The 19,910-nt window shown below is 41.3% G+C and overlaps 1 protein-coding gene across 9 annotated transcripts in view; it reads left to right on the top strand.

Annotated features, from left to right (window-relative positions):
• The window catches only part of SIK3 (SIK family kinase 3), a 277,645-nt gene that overhangs the window by 53,576 nt on the left and 204,159 nt on the right, over positions 1-19,910 (top strand). Inside the window, exon 1 of one of the 9 annotated variants that reach the window (XM_053593245.1) lies at positions 18,448-18,466. The exons of the other annotated variants lie outside the window; for them this stretch is intronic. Within the exon in view, the coding sequence (XP_053449220.1) occupies positions 18,464-18,466 (3 nt within the window). The 5' untranslated portion in view covers positions 18,448-18,463. Of the gene's footprint in view, positions 1-18,447; positions 18,467-19,910 lie in introns of those variants that run through there. 9 annotated transcript variants of the gene reach the window in all.

Here is a 19,910-nt window from a genome sequence, read left to right as displayed (position 1 = left end):
AGGCGCTACCCTTTTTTTCGAGACAGAGTCTCACTGTGGTGCCTCGTGTAGAGTGCTGTGGCGTCACAGCTCACAACAACCTCCAACTTTTGGGCTTAAGTGATCCTTTTGCCTCAGCCTCTTAAGTAGCTGGGACTACAGTCACAGGCAGCCGCCACAACACCTAGCTGTTTTTTTTGTTGCTGTTTTTTAGATGGCCGAGGCCAGGTTCGAACCCACCAGCCTTGGTGTATGTGGCCGATGCCATAACCACTGTGTTATGGGTGCTGAGCTGAGGCCCGATCTCTTAATACCATTGCACTGGTAACACCTGAATTTTAGAGGGACCCATTCAAACCATAGCAGTAGCTAAGTGCTTTTTACTTGTTTTTACTTATCCTTACAACAGCCATATGAAGTAGTAGTGCCTGTTTCTCTCCCTGTTTTTTATTTTATTTAATTAATTAATTTATTTTTTGAGACAGAGTCTCACTTTGTCACCCTTGGTAGAGTGCCGTGGTGTCATAGCTCAGAGGAATCTCAAACTCCTGGGCTTAAGTGATTCTCTTGCCTCCCCCTCCCAAGTAGCTGGGACTATGGGCACCTGCCACAACGTCCGGCTTTTTTAAATTTTTGCAATGGTCTCAAGCTGTCACCCTGGGTAGAGTGCTGTGGCGTCATAGCTCACGGCAACCTCTAACTCGGGCTCAGGTGATCTTCTTGCCTCAGTTTTTCTATTTTTACTAGAGATAGGGTCTCAATTTTGCTCAGGCTGGTCTCGAACTCGTGAGCTTAAGCAATCTACTTGCCTCGGCCTCCTAGAGTGCTAGGATTACAGGCTGAGCCACCCAGCCCGGCCCAGCCTACCTGGCTATTTTTAGAGACAAGGTCTCACTTTGGTTCACGCTGGTCTCGAACCTGTGAGTTCTGGCGATCCACTTGCCTTGGCTTCCCAAGTGCTGGGATTACAGGTGTGAGCCACGGTGCTTGGCCTCTCCCTGTTCTTTAAGTAATTACATTCTTTTGGATTCTGTCCTTGGTTCCTCTTCCCAACCCACCTTTAACCCCACTTTCTCCTCGTCCAAGCCAGAGTGACCAGCCTTTGAATTTGTCTCCATTATTTTCTGTCTGAGAGACATGAAATGATTTACTTCATTTCTTTATGTTTCTTTTTCTTTCTCCAGAAGAATGGGGAGAATAGTGATACCTATCCAGGATTGCGTGTAACACATTTAACACTGTGTTTCATTTACAGCAAGTGCTTAATAAATGCTAATAGTAGTAGTAGTTATTAAGGTATAGTTATATGGTTACTATAACTCTATGTCTGTGGTCCTCTTAGCTTTCCTGAAATCCATATATAAAAAAAAAATTTACACACACATGGAGTCTCTCTCTGTTGTCTAAGATTGAGTTGCTGTGACTTGATCATAGCTCACTGTAGCCTTGAACTCCTGGGCTCCAGCTATTCATTCTCACATTGCAGCTTCAGGAGCAGCTACAACTACAGGCTTGTGCTACCAGACCCAGCTCATTTTTTTTTATTTTTTATAGAGACAGAGTCTCCAGGTTGCCCAAGCTGCTCTTAAACTCCTGGCCTCAAGCAGTCCTTCTGCTTGGCCTCCCAAAGTGTTAGGATTAAAGGTGTGAGCCACCACACCCAGCCGGCACAAAAGTTTTGAGCTACCTACTGGAAATCCACATTTGGATATCTCCCTAGATATCTCAAACTCAGTCTAAAATCAGTGTCTTTAATGCTTAGTGACTGTGACCTTGAACAAACTACCTATTTTCTTTAAGCCTCAATTTCTCCATTTTTCTTTTTTTTTTTTTGTAGAGACAGAGTTTCACTTTATGGCCCTGGGTAGAGTGTCGTGGTGTCACACAGTTCACAGCAACCTCCAACTCCTGGGCTTAAGCAATTCTCTTGCCTCAGCCTCCCAAGCAGCTAGGACTACAGGTGCCCACCCCAACACACGGCTATTTTTTTGTTGCAGTTCGGCCGGGGCCGGGTTTGAACCCGCCACCCTCGGTATATGGGGCCGGCGCCTTACTGACTGAGCCACAGGTGCCGCCCGATTTCTCCATTTTTCAAAGAGGATGATAATAATGAAACTTACTTTATCAATATTAAATGATAGAATTCTTTTTTTTTTTTGTAGAGACAGAGTCTCACTTTATGGCCCTCGATAGAGTGCCGTGGCCTCACACAGCTCACAGCAACCTCCAACTCCTGGGCTTAAGCGATTCTCTTGCCTCAGCCTCCCGAGTAGCTGGGACTACAGGCGCCCGCCACGACGCCCGGCTATTTTTTTTTTTTTTGGTTGCAGTTTGGCTGGGCTGGGTTTGAACCTGCCACCCTCGGTATATGGGGCTGGCGCCCTACTGACTGAGCCACAGGCGCCGCCCCACTTACTCACTTTCAATGCTGATGTTCTTCCTTGAGAATAAGTTTTTGTAACACACGCTAGTTGTTAAAACACACAGTGGTTTATGGGGGAAGAGTTTATTTTATTCATGCTCATTTTTTTAAAGGAAAGCAAAAGACTTATAAGTGAAGAGATTTTACAAAAATAAAACGTATTCTCCAAACTGGAACTGTCATACATTACTGGTGGGAACAAAGAGTGGTACAACCGCTTAGGTAACAGTTTGGTATCCTCAAAACATTAAAACACAGTTACTACATGACCCAACAGTTCCACTCCTAGGTATATACCCAAGAAAATGGAAACATATTTATATAAAAACAGGTGCAGAAATATTCATGATGACATTATTCATAATGGCTAAAAAGTGGAAACAACCCGAATGTCCATCAACAAATGAATATATAAACAAACTGTGGTGTTTCCATAGAATGGAATATATTTCAGCCATGAAAAGGAAAGAAGTGGCTCCGTGCTTGTAGCTCAAGCCGCCAAGGCGCCAGCCACATAAACCAGAACTGGCGAGTTTGAATCCAGCCTGGGCCCACCAAACAACAATAACAACTACAACCAAAAAATAGCCAGGCATTGTGGTGGGCGCCTGTAGTCCCAGCTACTTGGGAGGCTGAGGCAAGAGAATCGCTTACGCCCAGGAGTTGGAGGTTGCTGTGAGCTGTGATGCCATGGCACTCTACCCAGGGTGACAGCTTGAGGCTCTATCTCAAAAAAAAAAAAAAGTAGTGGGAAAGAAGTACTGGTGATACTTCAACATGGATGAACCTTGAAAACATTCTGCTAAGTAAAAGAAGCCAGACACTCAAACCCAGCCCTGGCCAAATTGCAACAACAACAACAACAAAAAAAATAGCTGGGAGTCATGGTGGGCGCCTGTAGTCCCAGCTACTTGGGAGGCTGAGGCAAGAGAATCGCCTAAGCCCAAGGATTTGGAGGTTGCTGTGAGCTGTGTGAGGCCACAGCACTCTACCGAGGGTTAATAAGTGAAACTCTGTCTCAAAAAAAAAAAAAAGAAGCCAGACACAAAAGACCATGTATTGAATGATTCCATTTAAATGAAACGCCTAGAATAGGCAAACACACACGTAGAGACAGAAGGTAGATTAGTGGTTGCCAGGGTCTGGGTGGGAGGAAGGAATGGGGAATGACTGCTGATGGGGACAAGATATCTTTTGGGGGTGATGAAAATATTCTTAAATTAGACAGCAGTGATGGCTGCACAGTTTTCTGACTAAAAACCATCGCACTAAATGTTTTAAAAGAATAATTTTTTTAGTGTTTGAATTATATCTCAAAAACGCTTTGTTCTCCAGTTGCTTTGCATCAAACTTTGATGGGGTTCAGAACTATACCTGTTTTCTTAGCATTATGGAACATGTGTCAAAGGCTTCTGACATTCTGAGCTCCAAGTGAGGCAAAGGATCAGTGGGAGAAGTAACTTTGTCAGATTTAAGCCTGGCAACTGCTCAGTGCCCTATAACCTCAGGGGGCAGAATAGAGGTAGAAGCAGATCAGATAATGATGGAATTAACAAATGTGTAACCACAGCCTGCAGCATGGGGAGATTGGGTAAACAGACCTTGGGAAATACCTCTTCAACTTTTTTATGTTCCTTTCTAGTTACCCTTTAAAACAGCAGGTCACGACCCCCTTTAACAATGAAAATACATTGTGGCATTAGGAAGGTTGAGAACCACTGCTTTAAAATAAGGTGTTTAGGGTGGCGCCTGTGGCTCCAAGGAGTAAGGTGCCAGCTCCATATACCGGAGGTGGCGGGTTCAAACCCAGCCCCAGCCAAAAATTGCAAAAAAAAAAAAGGTGTTTACAGGGGTAATTGGAATCAACTATATTTTTATAAATATCTGTATTATTAAATAGTTGACCACCCTTAAAAATCTTTTAGATTCCAGGGAAATTTACTAACCTAGAGAAATCATGAATTATTTTACAGGATGCAAGTTCTGACACTATTAAATTCAGTAGGCCAAAGTTTCTGGTATTTTGTCTTAGATAGGTCCCTCATTAGTCTCTTTTAGTAGATACGGGACAAGCAATGAATTACAGGAGAAGTTTTGGTAGATCATCGATCTGTACAAGTAAATGTAGTTTTACTACCTATTTTTTTTTTTTAAAGTTCAACTAACTTTTTCTTTTTGAGACAGGGTCTCGCTCGGTTGCCCAGGTTAGGGTTCAAGGCTGTGATTATAACTCATACTGCAGCGTCAAACTGCTGGGCTCAAGTGATCCTCCTGCTTCAGCCTCCTGAGGAGCTAGGAATGAATATAGGCATATGCCTCTGCATCTAACTAGTTTTTAAAGTTTTTTGGTAGAAAGAGGGTCTTGCTATGTTGCTTAGGCTGGTCTCAAACTCCTGGCCTTAAGGGATCCTCCTGCCTCAGTTTCCCCAAGTGCTGAGATCACAGGCATGACCTTCTGTACCTGTCCTATTTCTATTAACTTTTAAAATGTAAATCAATCTGGGTTTTCATCTAAGTGTCAAAAATATGATTTCACCAATTGTATACTTATATTTTTTCATATTTGCACAGCAAGCCTTATGATTTTTCTTAAATTAGCCTGTATGTTTTTGGTGTAAAAGTCATAATATGTATAGAAATAGTACCAATGTTTCTTTGAGGTGGTTGAAACATTCTTTGGCAAATTGAGCTATGTTTATGTTTTAAAAGTAAATTGTACTGCTATGTCTGAATAAGATTTCAATTTTATTTAAATACATATATGAAAGAAAGAAATAACATTTCCCTAATAACACTAATATTGATAAGTACGGCAAGTAACGTATACTGATTTAGTATTTGCTAGGTACTTTGTTAATGTTTTACATTCATCACTTCACTTAATCCTCACAACATATTTTTTCATTTGACTGGAAAAAAATCAGTAAAATATAGATGTTCTCAGTGGCTACCAGTTTTTCCTAAACTATTTTAATACAACAGATATTTACTAAGCAGTACATGTACCAGGCCTGGTGCTTCAGAGCAGCGATTTTAAATTGGATGATGGGGGCGGCACCTGTGCTCAGTGGGTAGGGTGCCGGCCCCGTATACCAAGGGTGGCGGGTTCGAACCCGGCCCCGGCCAGCTAAAAACAGCAGTAACAACTGCAACAAAAAAGCTGGGTGTTGTGACGGGTGCCTGTAGTCCCAGCTACTCGGGAGGCTGAGGCAAGAGAGTCACTTAAGCCCACCAGTTGGAGGTTGCTGTGAGCTATGGCTGTGTGCCATGGCACTCTACTAAGGGCGACATAGTGAGACTCTGTCTCAAAAAAAAAAAAAAAAAAAAGAAAATTGGATGATGGGTGATATGAGTGATGGGAAGTGACCGTAAATGTACATGAAACAGACTGGCTTGCCCGCCTGCCTGCTGTTCACCTTCCCACCGTGCTTCCCCGTTCCTAATAGACTACAGACAGGTGACAGTCCATAGTCCTGGATTGGGGATCGCAGTTGTAGAGGATAAAGAGAAGAAACAATTTTAGCCCTCAAGAAACCTCTGAGTTGCATGGTGAAGCGGGGACATAGATAACATAATTTGGCTTAAATTAAGCGTTTATTGTGTCATGATATTTTGTTGACTTAACATGGGCATTGTGCCTCAGTGTTATGTCATGCTTTTTAAAATGACCCTTGCACAGTGATTTGGCTGGCCCTGTTACCACAAGGCTATTGTGTGGAACAGAGAAGAATTGTATACTTTAAACACAGATGGATGGGAACAGTGTCCATTGCGCTGAATAGTAAGGCTTTCTCTCATTGTCTAGTTCATGTGGTCATAAAAAACATTAGACTGGGAGTCAGGACAAGTTCATTCTTTTTTGTTTTTTATTTGATTTTTTTTTTTTTTTTGTAGAGACAGAGTCTCACTTTATGGCCCTCGGTAGAGTGCCGTGGCCTCACCCAGCTCACAGCAACCTCCAACTTCTGGGCCCAAGCGATTCTCTTGCCTCAGCCTCCCGAGCAGCTGGGACTACAGGTGCCCGCCACAACACCTGGCTATTTTTTGGTTGCAGTTTGGCCGGGGCCGGGTTTGAACCCGCCACCCTCGGTATATGGGGCCGGCGCCCTACCAACTGAGCCACAGGTGCCGCCCTTTATTTGATTTTTATTTGTTTCTGAGACAGAGTCTCACTTTGTTGCCCTTGGTGGAGTACTGTGGCATCATAGCTCAAAGCAACCTCAAACTCCTGGGCTCCAGTGACCCTCTTGTCTCAGCTTCCAAGTAACTGGGACTATGGGTGCCCACCACAACACCTGGCTGATTTTAGAGACAGGGACTTGCTCTCGCTTAGGCTGGTCTTGAACTCCTGAGCTCAATCAACTGCCCTGGCCTCCCAGAGTGCTAGGATTACAGGTGTGTGCCACTGCACCTGGCCCTGTATTTTGTTTTTTTTTAAGAAACAAGTTCTTGCAGTGTTGTCCAGGCTGGATTTGGAACTCATGGGCTCAAACGATCCTCCCACCTCAGCATCCCAAGTAGCTGGGCTACATTATGCTGTTGTGCCCTGCTAGAGCACCCTAATTCTTGTCCTGTTTACTACAGGATGTAGTAACTACTTAACATATTTGACCTCTAGTTTCTTCATATAAAAAAATTGGGGGGCAGGGTATGGTGGCTCACACCTCTAATCCTAGCACTTTGGGAAGTTGAGGTGAGAGGATTGCTTGAGATCAGAAGTTCAAGAACCAGCCTGAGCAAGGGGGAGACCCCTTATCTACAGAAAAAGTAGAAAAATTAGGCAAGTGTCAAGGCACATGCCTGTAGTCCCAGGTACTTGGGAGGCTGAAGCAAGTAGATGGGTTGTTCCTAGGAGTTGGAGGCTGCAATGAGCCCTGGTGACACCACTGCAGTCTACCCTGGAAACCACCCTGAGACCCTGTCCCCAAACTAAAAAAATTTATTTTATTTTTTTTAACTAAAAAAATTTAAAGCGGATGATCTTTTATTTTTGAAGTTTGAAATTCATCAGTTGAGTTTATACATTTTTATACAGTATATTAGTTTTAGGAGGTATAGGTGCAAAGGCCGGGTGTGGTGGTTCACACAAATAATCCTAGCACTTTGAAAGGTCAAGGCAGGAGGATTGTTTGAGGCTGGAAGTTTGAGACTGCCCTTTTTATTAAGAGAGATAGAGAAATGGAACACATTCTATAATGAGTAACTGAGAATACCAATTTCAGCTTCATGCCATTGCCTCTTGTGAAAGTCACATTTTTGCAATGTTTTAGCAGAATATTAAAATTTAGGCTTATAGATTACAGACCGCTGTAGTCTTTGGTCTTTATAGGTCAGAGGTAGAAAGCGGTAGAGCAATTACTGTTCACTGGGGTCATGGATTGGGTCTGTAAGGTTCTTTATGTAGCTAAAGTGAAACTCTCTGGATCAGTTCCACTAGAATGTCTTTTCTGGGGGCTTATAAGGCTTACATTCTGAAAATGATACTCTTGTAGTACAAGAATAACTACGAACCGTTGTGGAATTAGGAGGACATGTAGAGATGCCATATACAGCTCTCATTCTTGCAAGTTCCTTGGCTGGTGACAGTGATTTTTCCTGTCAGTGTGTTTGGTTATATATTGACAAATATCTATGTTTGTCAAGCAGATACTTGGTTATATATTGACAAATCTGTGAACAGTTTTTAGAATGGATGACTCCGCTTCTATTTTATGCCCTTGGAGCTAAGAATATTGAAGTGTGCAAAATTAGCTCGTGGTGGTTTAACATGTATAAATACTATCTTTTTTTTTTCTTTTGGTATTTAAACATTTACTTGGGTACATTTAAGGAGATTAATCAAAAGATTACATGTAGAACAGTTAACCCCCCTCTGTCTTTTCTTTTATTTCAGATTAATAAGAGGGTACAAATGTGTAGGTTATATTGTTTTTGTTTCTAAGGTAAACTTTAAGTTGTAGTTGGGCCCTTCCCCCAGGAGTTGTGCTATATACCCTTATACTGTGCACATTAAGTGAGAACTTGCAAATCTTCCTCCCTCCTCCTGTTTTCCTTTTCCCTCCTCTCCCCTCGCCCCCACTTGAATATACTTAATGTTTTTCTTTTGTGTGGACAACACAATTTTCAACATATTAAATCTTGTAGAGGCCAAGAGTGGTGGTCATACCTGTAACCTTAGTATTTGGGGAGGCCAAGTTTTTTTCGCTCACTTTTTTTTTTATTGTTAAATCCTAGCTGTGTACATTCGTGCAATCAAGGGGTACAATCTGCTGGTTTCATATACAGTCTGAAATATTCTCATCAAACTGTTCAATGTAGCCTTCATGGCATTTTCTTAGTTATTGTATGTAGACATTTGTATTCTGCATTTAGTAATTTTCGCCTGTCCCATTCTAAGATGCATTAAATACTGTCTTTTTTTTTTTTTGTAGAGACAGAGTCTCACTTTATGGCCCTTGGCAGAGTGCCGTGGCCTCACACAGCTCACAGCAACCTCCAACTCCTGGGCTTAAGCAATTCTCTTGCCTCAGCTTCCTGAGTAGCTGGGACTACAGGCGCCCGCCACAACGCCCGGCTATTTTTTTGGTTGCAGTTTGGCCGGGGCCGGGTTTGAACCCACCACCCTCGGTATATGGGGCCAGCGCCTTACCGACTAAGCCACAGGCGCCGCCCAATACTGTCTTTTTAATAAATCTTCAGCTCCTGTGTTTGTTCTGGAACATTATTTTCCATTGTTTGAGGCTGAGAAAGATAACTGAAGAAATTCTCTGGCTTATTTGCATATTTTATTTATCTGTTTAGTAGCCCCAGTATTGGATAGTTTGACTGACTTGCCTTTTATTAGGAAGAAATTTAGATGAGACCCTCAAGGGGCTGGGAAGTGTGAGGTGGGGGAGGGGAACAATGTTTGGCTTTCAATCGGAAGGTCAGAGAAGGCCTCGCCTGAAGGTGACAAAGAGCAAAGAAAGACAAAGACAGTAAGGAAACAATGAGGAGGAAGGCTCTCAAGCAGAGAGACCCATAAGTGCAAAGGCCCTGTGGCATAAACATGCCTGACACAGGCAAGGTTTGTCTGTAGAGGGAAGAGGTTTGAAGAGGGTGAAGTGACCAGGCTTTGTGTCTTTTGATGCTGAAGAAGAAAACACTATTTCCTGGCAGACTTTATTGTGTTTGTATATTATTAAATCTCTAAGTCAGCAGTTTACTTTTTGTGTAGTAGTATGTTTTGGCTTGTCTGAATGAGTCATAATTAAAATTTAGTCACAGGGACTCTTGTCTAAACAGGAATTACAGTAGAAAGATACTATGTCTTGCCATGTGTAGAATTAGAATGGAGGAGCCAGGTGTGGTGCTGTGGGCCTTTAATCCTAGCTGCTCAGGAGTCTGAGGAGAAAGGATTGCATGAGCCCAGGAGTTCAAGACCAAACTGGGCAACCTAGTAAGACCCTGTCACTAAAAAAAAAAAAAAAAAAAAAAGGTACAGGCCAGGTGTATTGACTCATACCTGTAATTTAACTTTGAGAGGCCAAGGAGGGAGTTTGAGACCAGCCCGGGCAACATAAAGAGACCCTGTCTCTACAAAAAATAGAAAAATTAGCTGGGTGTAGTGGCACACAGCTGTGATCCCAGCTACTTGAGAGGCTGAGGCAGGAGGATTGGTTGAGCAGTTTTTTTATTTTTGGAAGATAAGGTCTTGCTCTGTCACCTGGAGTAGAGTGCAGTGGCATGATCAGAACTCACTGCAACCTCAGACTCCTGGGCTCCAGCGATCTTTCTTCCTCAGATTTTTGAGTAGCTGGGACTACAGGTGCATATCGCCAGACTTGGGTAATTTTTCTGTTTTCTGTAGAGATGGGGTTTCACTTTTGCTCAGGTTGGTGTTGAACTCCTGAGTTCAAGTGATCCTCCTGCCTTGGCTTACCAGAGTGCTAGAATTACAGATGTGAGCTACTTAACTGCACCATAAGTTCAGGAATTGTGACCTCTGATCTATCTCAGTATTGCTAATGTTTGCTGTGGTCCCTTGACATAAGTATTTTATTGAGCCAGAGTTATACTAGCACAATAGCCTCTGAGTTGGTAAGATGCTGAGGATATATTATATTTTGTTCCACACAGTATTGGAGGTGGCTGACAGAAAGTGAATAAAATAATATTGTAAAATATAACTCAAGTTCAGAACCAGGGAACATATAAATTCTATTTGGAGTCCAAGATGTGGTTGAATTAGACATAAACCCTGTGACTGAGCAACTCAGTCTAATGTTCATTTTAGTAGAGATAAGATATAGAAGCTAAGCTTTTTAATGTTCAAGCTTTGATAAATAATGGTTAATATTTTTAGCAAGATTGTGAAGAGTTCAGACAATTTTTTGGGAATGCCTATGAAAATTTCACCTGGAGTTGGATGTGTAAATGGTATTGCTTTTGCTGGTTAGTTACGTGAATTGAATATTAGGGGGATTTCAGTATTTTTTGGAAAAAAAAGTCTTATTTAAAACTCATAGAATTAGGGAGATGGTAGAAATACCATTAGGCTGTGGACTAAACTTTCACTGTATTTTTATATGGTAATAGATTTTTATTTACATGATAAACATGGTTTTTAATGTTGAGATGGAAAAAGTAGTTTGGAAATTGCTCTATATCCTTTCTCTCTAATTTTATTTATTTACTTATTTTTTAATTTTTATTGAGAGTGTTTCACTTTGTTGCCCTTGGTAGAGGGCTGTGGCGTCACAGCTCACAGCAACCTCAACATCCTGGTCTTAAGCGATTCTCTTGCCTCAGCCTCCCATAGCTACAGCTATAGGCGCCTGCCATAGCACTCGGCTGTTTTTTTGTTTTTTAGCAGGCCAGGGCTGGGTTTGAACCCATCAACCCTGGTACATGTGGCCGATGCCCTACCCACTGAGCTACGGGTGCCACCTCCATTTTAATTTTAGTCATAACACTTTCCTTTTCTCTGGTCTGTTTCATGACACCTTGGGAAGTGGGATAGAATGCACTTTGCTAAATCAAAAACTACTGTGTTTCTGCAATTCACAGGTTAGGGAAACTGATCATGTAATAATTTGTAATTTGAATATGGAAACTGTTTTGGGAACTCATGGGATTTACTGATTTAAGGAGTATCTAAAATTTCTGACAGTAGTTTTAGATTTTATTGGCTCAACAGATATCCTTGTTGCACAATACATAATCTTCTACTATGGTAGCTAATGAGATACAAACTGCATAATTACATCAACAGTTGTTTTCCTTATAGAATTTGGCATCTGCTAAGCGGTTTTAAAAATTCATCTTAATTGGCTTAGTTATGTGCCATCATTGAGTGTTGCTGCACTCCACATTCTTAGTTGGACAGAGAAAGATGTTAATTATATTAAGGGAGAACTTGGTCTTTTTTTTTTTGTTTTTTTTTGTGGTTTTTGGCCAGGGCTGTGTTTGAACCCGCCACCTCCGGCATATGAGACTGGCACCCTGCTCTTTGAGCCACAAGCACCGCCCGAGAACTTGGTCTTAAAGCATTTCACAAGTTGCTTTGCTTAATTAGATGGTTACTTGTATTTAAATGAAATCCAACTGGAGAAGTGATCACAATGAAATGCTTCCTGAAAACATTCAGGTAGCCAGTATGAAGGAGAGACTCCTAGAAGATATAACTGTCTCTGGGTTGTTTTAAAGTTTATCCTCATTGTCTGTAGTCATTCTTAATGTGTGTTAACTATACAAGGATTCCTGGTTGTCATACTAGTATTTTGGCAAAGACCTGTACTGTACAAGTACTTCTTTTATTTTTATTATTTATTATTTTTTTTTATTAAATCATAACTTTGTACATTGATGTATTTATGGGGTTCAGGGTACTGCTTCAGTATACATCACAATTATACTCATTTCTTACTGGTTTTGAAATGTACCATTGCATCATGCACATTAGGTGAGGTCCCCAAATACCCTCCCTTCTCCCAAATCCCCCCTCCCCTCCCCTCTCTCTCCTCTTCCCTTCTACTTTCTGGACTATAGTTATGTTTTGCCATTCTTATGAGTGTGTATTGGATTATATATTGATTTCATAGTAGTATTGAGTACATTGGATACTTTTTTCCATTCTTGAGATACTTTACTAAGAAGAATATGTTCCAGTTCTATCCAGGTAAACATAAAAGATGTGAAGGCTGCATAGTATTTCATGGCGTACATACCACAATTTGTTAATCTATTCATGGGTTGATGGGCACGTGGGCTGTTTCCATGTCTTGGCTATTATGAATTGGGCTGCAATGAACATTCTGGTTTAAATGTCTTTGTTGTAAAATAATTTTTGATCATCTGGGTATATACCTAGTACAGGAATTGCAGGATCAAATGGTAGGTCTACTTTTAGTTCCTTGAGTATTCTCCAAACTTCTTTCCAAAAAGGTTGTATTAGCTTGTACTCCCACCAGCAGTGAGAAGTGTTCTCTTCTCTCTGCATCCATGCCAACATCTGTAGTTTTGGGATTTTGTGATGTGGGCTAATCTTACTGGAGTTAGATGATATCTCAAAGTGGTTTTGATTTGCATTTCTCTGATGATTAAGGATGATGAGCATTTTTTCATGTGTCTATTGGCCATGTGCCTGTCTTCATCAGAGAAGTTTCTGTTCAAATCTCTTGCCCACATAGAAATGGGGTTATTTATTCTTTCCTTATTGATTAGTTTGAGTTCTCTGTAGATTCTAGTTATCAGACCTTTGTTGGAAGCATAACCTGCAAAAATCTTCTCCCATTCTGAAGGTTGTCTGTTTGCTTTACTTACTGTGCTCTTGGCTGTGCAAAAGCTTCTTAGTTTGATCAGATCCCAGTAATGTATTTTTGGTGTTGCTTCAATTGCCTGGATTGGGGGTGGGGGTCCTCCTCATAAAATATTCTCCCAGGCCAATTTCTTCAAGTGTTTTCCCTGCACTCTCTTTTAGTATTTTTACAGTTTCATGTCTGTTTAAATCTTTTATCCAGTGAGAATCAATTTTTGTGAATGGTGAAAAGTTGGGGGTCCAGTTTCAGTCTTCTGTACGTCTCCAGCCAGTTCACCCAGCACCATTTGTTAAATAGGGAGTCTTTCCCCCACTGAATATTTTTGATAGGCTAGTCGAAGATCAAATGATGATAAGTAGCTGGGTTCATCTCTTGGTTCTCTATTCTGTTCCATAAATCTACCACTCTGTTTTTCTGTCAGTACCATGCTGTTTTTTTTTTTTGTAGAGACAGTTTCACTTTATTGCCCTTGGTAGAATGTTGTGGCATCACAGCTCACAGCAACCTCCAGTTCTTGGGCTTAGGTGATTCTCTTGCCTCAGCCTCCCCAGCAGCTGGGAATACAGGTGCCTGCCACAATGCTGGCTATTTTTTTCTTTTTTTTTGGTTGCACTTTGGCCGGGGCCGGGCTCGAACCTGCCACCCTCAATATATGAGGCCGGTGCCCTACCCACTGAGCCACAGGTGCGGCCCAGTACCATGCTATTTTAATCACATAGATTTATAGTATAGCCTGAACTCTGGTAATGTGATACCTCCTGATTTGTTCTTATTTCTGAGTAATGTATTTGCTATTCGAGGTTTTTTTCTGCTTCCATATAAAACGAAGTATTATTTTTTCAAGTTCTTTAAAATATGAGAATGGTGTTTTAATTGGGATTGCATTAAATCTGTAGATTGCTTTGGGTAGTATGGACACTTTAAAAAGGTTGATTCTTCCCAGCCATGAGCATGGTATGTTTTTCCATTTGTTAACATCTTCACCTATTTCTTTTCTCAGAGTTTCATAGTTCTGTTTATAGACATCTTTCACATCCTTTGTTAGGTAAATTCCCAGATATTTCATCTTTTTTGGCACTAATGTAAAAGGAATAGAGTCCTTGACTATATTTTCAGCTTGACTGTTATTGGCATATATAAAAGCTACTGACTTGTAAGTTTTGATTTTGTATCCTGAGACGTTGCTGTATTCCTTGATCACTTCTAAGAGTTTTGAAATTGAGTCCCTGGGATTTTCCAGGTATAGGATCATATCATCAGCAAAGAGTGAGAGTTTGATCTCCTCTGACCCTATTTGGATACCCTTGATTGCCTTCTCTTGCCTGATTGCGAGGGCTAAGATTTCCATTACTATGGTGAATAAGCTGTACAAGTACTTCTAATGCAGTTGCTGACATTTAAAAACAATGTTAGTAGCTGTATACCACTCCAGCCTTTCACTATTTGTGTTTCATTTCTAACCTGTAAGTTGTATTGCAGTATTTGTTAGCGTATTTCACATTTCAGACAACAGGATTTAAAGAATGTAGATGGGACCATGTAGGACCTGTTTGTAAATTGGGTTCAAATTAAGGAGATTGCAAGTATCTGTTGAGAGCACTGTGGGTTTACTGAGAAAGTGCTTTGGTGGATGGGCCGTGTCTACTGTGGGGTAAACATGGGGGAACTGTGCTCTTTCTGTCATTCCTCGTGTTGGTTTTTAGCCGTTGAACGTGTTCTTTGGTTGTAATAGAAGTCCACAGGCTCAAGATAATAACTTGAACAGGGAGCTGGGAGAAATGGAGGACATGAGTACATTGGACAGAAGTGAGCTAGGAAAGGGAGGATAACATGAATGGAAAAATAGAGAATGGAAAGTGGTAAATTGGAGTGAAAAAGATGAAAAAGACATGAGAAAAAGAGTAAGGATAAACAGGTTCCACCAGTCTCCTATTCTTACTAATAAAGGAAAATGTGAAATCTTGGGGCATCTTTGGACAAGGAAATCAGAAGTTTATTCAAGTTATGTTGGTGTCAGAGGACAGTCTTAAAATTTTTGTAGTGGCTGAGCACAGTGGCTCACGCCTGTAATCTTAGCACTCTGGGAGGCCAAGGCGGATGGATTGCTTGAGCTCAGGAGTTCATGACCAGCCTGAGCAAACAAGACCCCATGTCTACTAAAAATAGAAACTAGCTGGTGTTGTGGCAGACACCTGTAGTCCCAGCTACTGGGGGGGCTGTGGCAAGAGGATCGCGTGAGCCCAAGAGTTTGAGGTTGCCGTGAGCTGTGATGATGCCACAGCACTCGACCCAGGGTGGCAGAGTGAGACTCTGTCTCCAAAAAAAAAATTTGTTGTCAAATAGAAAATAAAGCATGATACACATGCATGATACTCCTTTAGTTGGTTTATTTACCACTTAACCAAAGTGCAGGTTACAAACGAGATAGATCTGGTAGGGTTGTTCTAAAGTTGAATTTGGATGTAGTTTGAAACAGGTACATTTAACTATTACCTGTAATAGCCTCCATTTGTTAGTGCAAGTTACACTTGGGGAGTGCCTGTGAGAGTCTGCAACCTTGAAAAAGTCTTCTGAAAAGTTATCATAGAAAGGTAGCCTACTGCTTCTCTTATCTCATGGGATCACAACATCTCCCCGTTTTTTTTGTAAAGATATTTTAGTATCAAAATTTTCTATATTTGTTCTGTAGAACACTAATATTCCTTAATGTTTAAATATATGTTCCTAGGAGGGAAAGGATTCTTTTATTAAATAAGTTTGGGAACATACAGAGTAATCAAAATTAGTGTAGGACATTTGAGAGGTCTTGAAATACCAGTGTGTCTTGTGGATTCCTGAAGGCATAGATGGGGGTGGGACATGCAGACTTTTTCAGATTTATTGACGACCATACAGTTTGAGAAAATCTGGGATGTATAATTGGGTTACCTGCAAAGCCGGGCTTTCTTCTACATCTTCTCTGACTTGCATGTTTTTTTGAGACAGTCTTACTATGTCACCCTTGGTAGAGTGCTGTAGTATCACAGCTCACAGCAACCTCAAAGTTGGACTTAAGTGATTCTCTTGCCTCAGCCTCCCAAGTAGCTGTGACCACAGGCACCCACCACAACACCTGGCTATTTTTTGTTGCAGTTGTCATTGTTGTTTAGCTGGCCCCGGGCTGGGTTTAAACCCACCAGCTTCGGTGTATGTGGCTGGCATAGTAACCCTGTGCTACGGGCCGGGAGCCTTGCATTGCTATTTTTTTTCCCCTTCTCTTACATTATTTCCTCCCTGGCACACATACACAACCTCCCACCATTGGGGAAATTCTCTTTTCATTTCCATGTATGAATTCCACTTGGGAATATCAATACTGGCTTACATTTTACAATATTGGCTGGGCATAGTGACGCATGCCTATAATCCCAGCATTTTGGGAGGCCAAGGTAGGAGGATAGCTTGAGGCCAGGAGTTGGAGGTTGTAGTGAGCTATAATTGTATCACTACACTCTGGCCTGGGCAACAGGGCAAGATCCTGCTTCAAAACCCCAAAAAATTGGGTGGCACCTATAGCTCAGAGAGTAGTGTGCCAGCCCCATATACCGAGGGTGGTGGGTTCGAACCTAGCTCCGACCAAACTGCAACAACAAAAAAAATAGCCAGGTGTTGTGGTGGGTGCCTGTGGTCCCAGCTACTCAGGAGGCTGAGGCAAGAGAATCACCTAAGCCCAAGAGCTGGAGGTTGCTATGAGCTGTGACATCACAGCACTCTACCAAAGGCGACAAAGCGAGACTCTGTCTCTAAAAAAATAAAAAATAAAAAAAGCTCAAAAAAATTGTATTGGGAATTTTTGCGAAGAAAATAGATCTTAGGTGCTCTTGCTAAAAATGATGGGGGGGTTTTTAACAGTTTGAGATGTTGAAAATGCTAATCTGCTTGACTGTAGTAACCATTTCACTGTGTATATCACAATGTGTTGTACATCTTAAGTATATACACTTAAAAGAGAAAAAACAAAAGAATTAGCATATGATTATGGTGTTAATATCAGAGCTTTGTTTGGATCTTCAGATTTCTTGTTAATTTGGCCCCTGATCTTTCTGCATTTCCTGGTTTATTCATCACCTCTCTTCCCTGCTGTGTCTTCATTGGAGCTCAGTTTCTTTCTTTACTATTTCATGATTATATTCTGTGCTTGGAGTGGTGTCCTCCGTGTCCTGGGTATGGTTCAGCTGAAACAAACAAAAAATATACATATGTAGATATTTCTGAGACACCTCCCCTTATCTCTTTAGCTAGTGGTGCTCTATTCTTCCCCAGCACATCTGTATCATTTATTAATGCCTGTAGGGTTATTTACAGTTTGGTTTGTGGTTATGTGTGCACATGTCTTAAATTGCAAGCTTCAAAAGCGGGGATGGCATGCCCTGTCTATCACCCACAGCTCCTAGCTTTACCGTCGTGCAGATACACGTATCATAACATGGTAATAATACTGGCTAACATCAATTGTGTATTGTTTACTAAGTGCCAGCTGTTCTAAGTGTTTCATATACACACACATATATATACACATGTGTATGTATTTTGTTTGTTTGAGACGCAGTCTTACTCTTGTCCAGGCTAGAGTGCCATGGCTGCAGCCTAGCTCACAGCAAGCTCAATCTCCTGGGTTCAAGTGATCCTCTTGCTTCAGCCTTCTGAATTGCTGGGATTACAGGCACATAGCATGACACCTGGATAATTTTTTTACTTTTTAGTACAAATAGGGTCTCGCTCTTGCTTAATCTGGTCTTCCACTTCTGAGCTCAAGTGATCCTCCTGCCTCAGTTTCCCAGAGTGCTAGGATTACAGATGTGAGCCATCGAATCTGGCCTAAGTGCTTTATGATTAATAGAGTGAGAAGCAGAGTGACTTACATGAAGCCACACACTAAATGATGGAGCCAGGATTTGAACCTAAGCAATCTTCTGTTCTTTTTCACTACACAATACTATTTCCTATAGTCGGTGCTCTGGGAGCTTTTAAAATGAATGAGTAGACAAGGCTTTGGAAAAGAGGCACATCAGCTGTGGCTCAAGGTTGTAAGGCACTTTATTTTTATCCTTTTTAAAGTTGACATTTATCTAGCATGTAATATTTTCAATGACTAAGAGCAATTAGCAAGAGTTTGGGTGGGTCGTGGGAGTGGTAGAGTTGAGCGTGTGGGAAGACGTGTTTAGTCATCATGTTTTAGTTCCTTGCTGTGCCTGAAGTTGCTGCTGTCCTTGTTGAAGACATAATGGTGAGTACAGTCTGTGGAGTCAGGAAGACTGGGACGGGAGTTGCAGCTTCTTCATTTATTGGCAGTTTGGGCAAGTTTCTTAACTGTTCTGAACCTCATTTTTGTCTTATTAAGAATAATGCACCAGTAACTACTACTTTAATGTCCTTGTGAGGATTAAATCAGGTAATGACGTAAACACTTAGCATAGTGCCTACTACATGGATATATATGAGGCCTGACAATTAAGTTCAAGAACAAGTGCTGCGTACCTCATTGTTGAATATCACTATGGTCACCTTCAAAGTACTCCCTTTGGGGAGCCGTTGGTATTAGAGCACTCTTCCAAGCAATTTTGGAACTCATTCTGGAATGACTATTAGAGCTGTCTTTGTATGAGGTATGACAGTTAAGTTTGTGAACTTGCCACCATGTGCTTGTGTTGGAAGCACTGTACAAACAGCTCAGTAAGGTTTCATAACTTCGGTGTATCAGTATTTCACTGCTGTGTTCACATTGATGTGTGGCCGTATCTTGCTGAGTAGCATTTGTTATTGTTGCGTGTTTTTTTGTGCTGTATGATGACAACTCTGATGGTCATTCCAGCAAAAGAGTTCCAAAATTGTTCTGAAGGGTGGACCTGGCACGGGCATTTGGTGCATAGCTTGCCAAGGGGAGAACTTCAAAGGTGACTGTAATGAGATATGAGCAATGAGATATGTAGCACTTTTTCCTAGGATGCGTTTGCAAACTTAATTGTGAAACTCTTTATATTAAGTGCTTAACAAATGTTACTTACAGTACAATAGGTTTTACTTACTGTGAAATTAACTCATCTCTTTAAAAAAATATATATACCCTTTGAACTTGGACCTTCAATATTGCCAGCTAAAGTATTACATAGATTTGCTTTTTATTTTTGAGACAGAGTCTCAAGCTATTGCCCTGGGTCGTGTGCTGTTGCATCACAGCTCACAGCAACTTCAAACTCTTGGGCTTAAGTGATTCTCTTGCCTCAGCCTCCCAAGTAGCTGGGACGACAGGTGCCTGCCACTACGCCTGGCTATTTTTTGGTTGCAGCCATCATTGTTGTTTGGCAGGCCTGGGCTGGATTCGAGCCCGCCAGCTCCAGTGTATGTGGCTGGTGCCTTAGCCTCTTGAGCTACAGGTGCCAAGCCCATAGATCTGCTTTTTATGATTTCTTTTTTCTTCCCCTCGACTTCACTGTACTTTATCTTCTAGTTTGGGAAGCATGGTCATCCAGCATTCAGTTTGTTTCCTGTTTTGCAGCAAATAAGTGAATACTAGATTAGAAGTCTAAAGCACCAGGTTTAGCATTTTTCTTCTTCAGTTAGGTGTAAGTGATGTTGGATATGTTACTCGGCTTGTGGCTGTCATTACTGAGATGAGTGATTTTCTGTGTTTCTTTGCCCTTTTTGATAAGCATAAAAATCTTACACCTGGG

Source organism: Nycticebus coucang, chromosome 6 (genome assembly GCF_027406575.1).
Source record: "Nycticebus coucang isolate mNycCou1 chromosome 6, mNycCou1.pri, whole genome shotgun sequence".
Lineage (NCBI taxonomy): Eukaryota > Metazoa > Chordata > Mammalia > Primates > Lorisidae > Nycticebus > Nycticebus coucang.
Note: the sequence above shows the minus strand (reverse complement) of the source record. Positions and strands in the feature narration are given on the sequence as shown.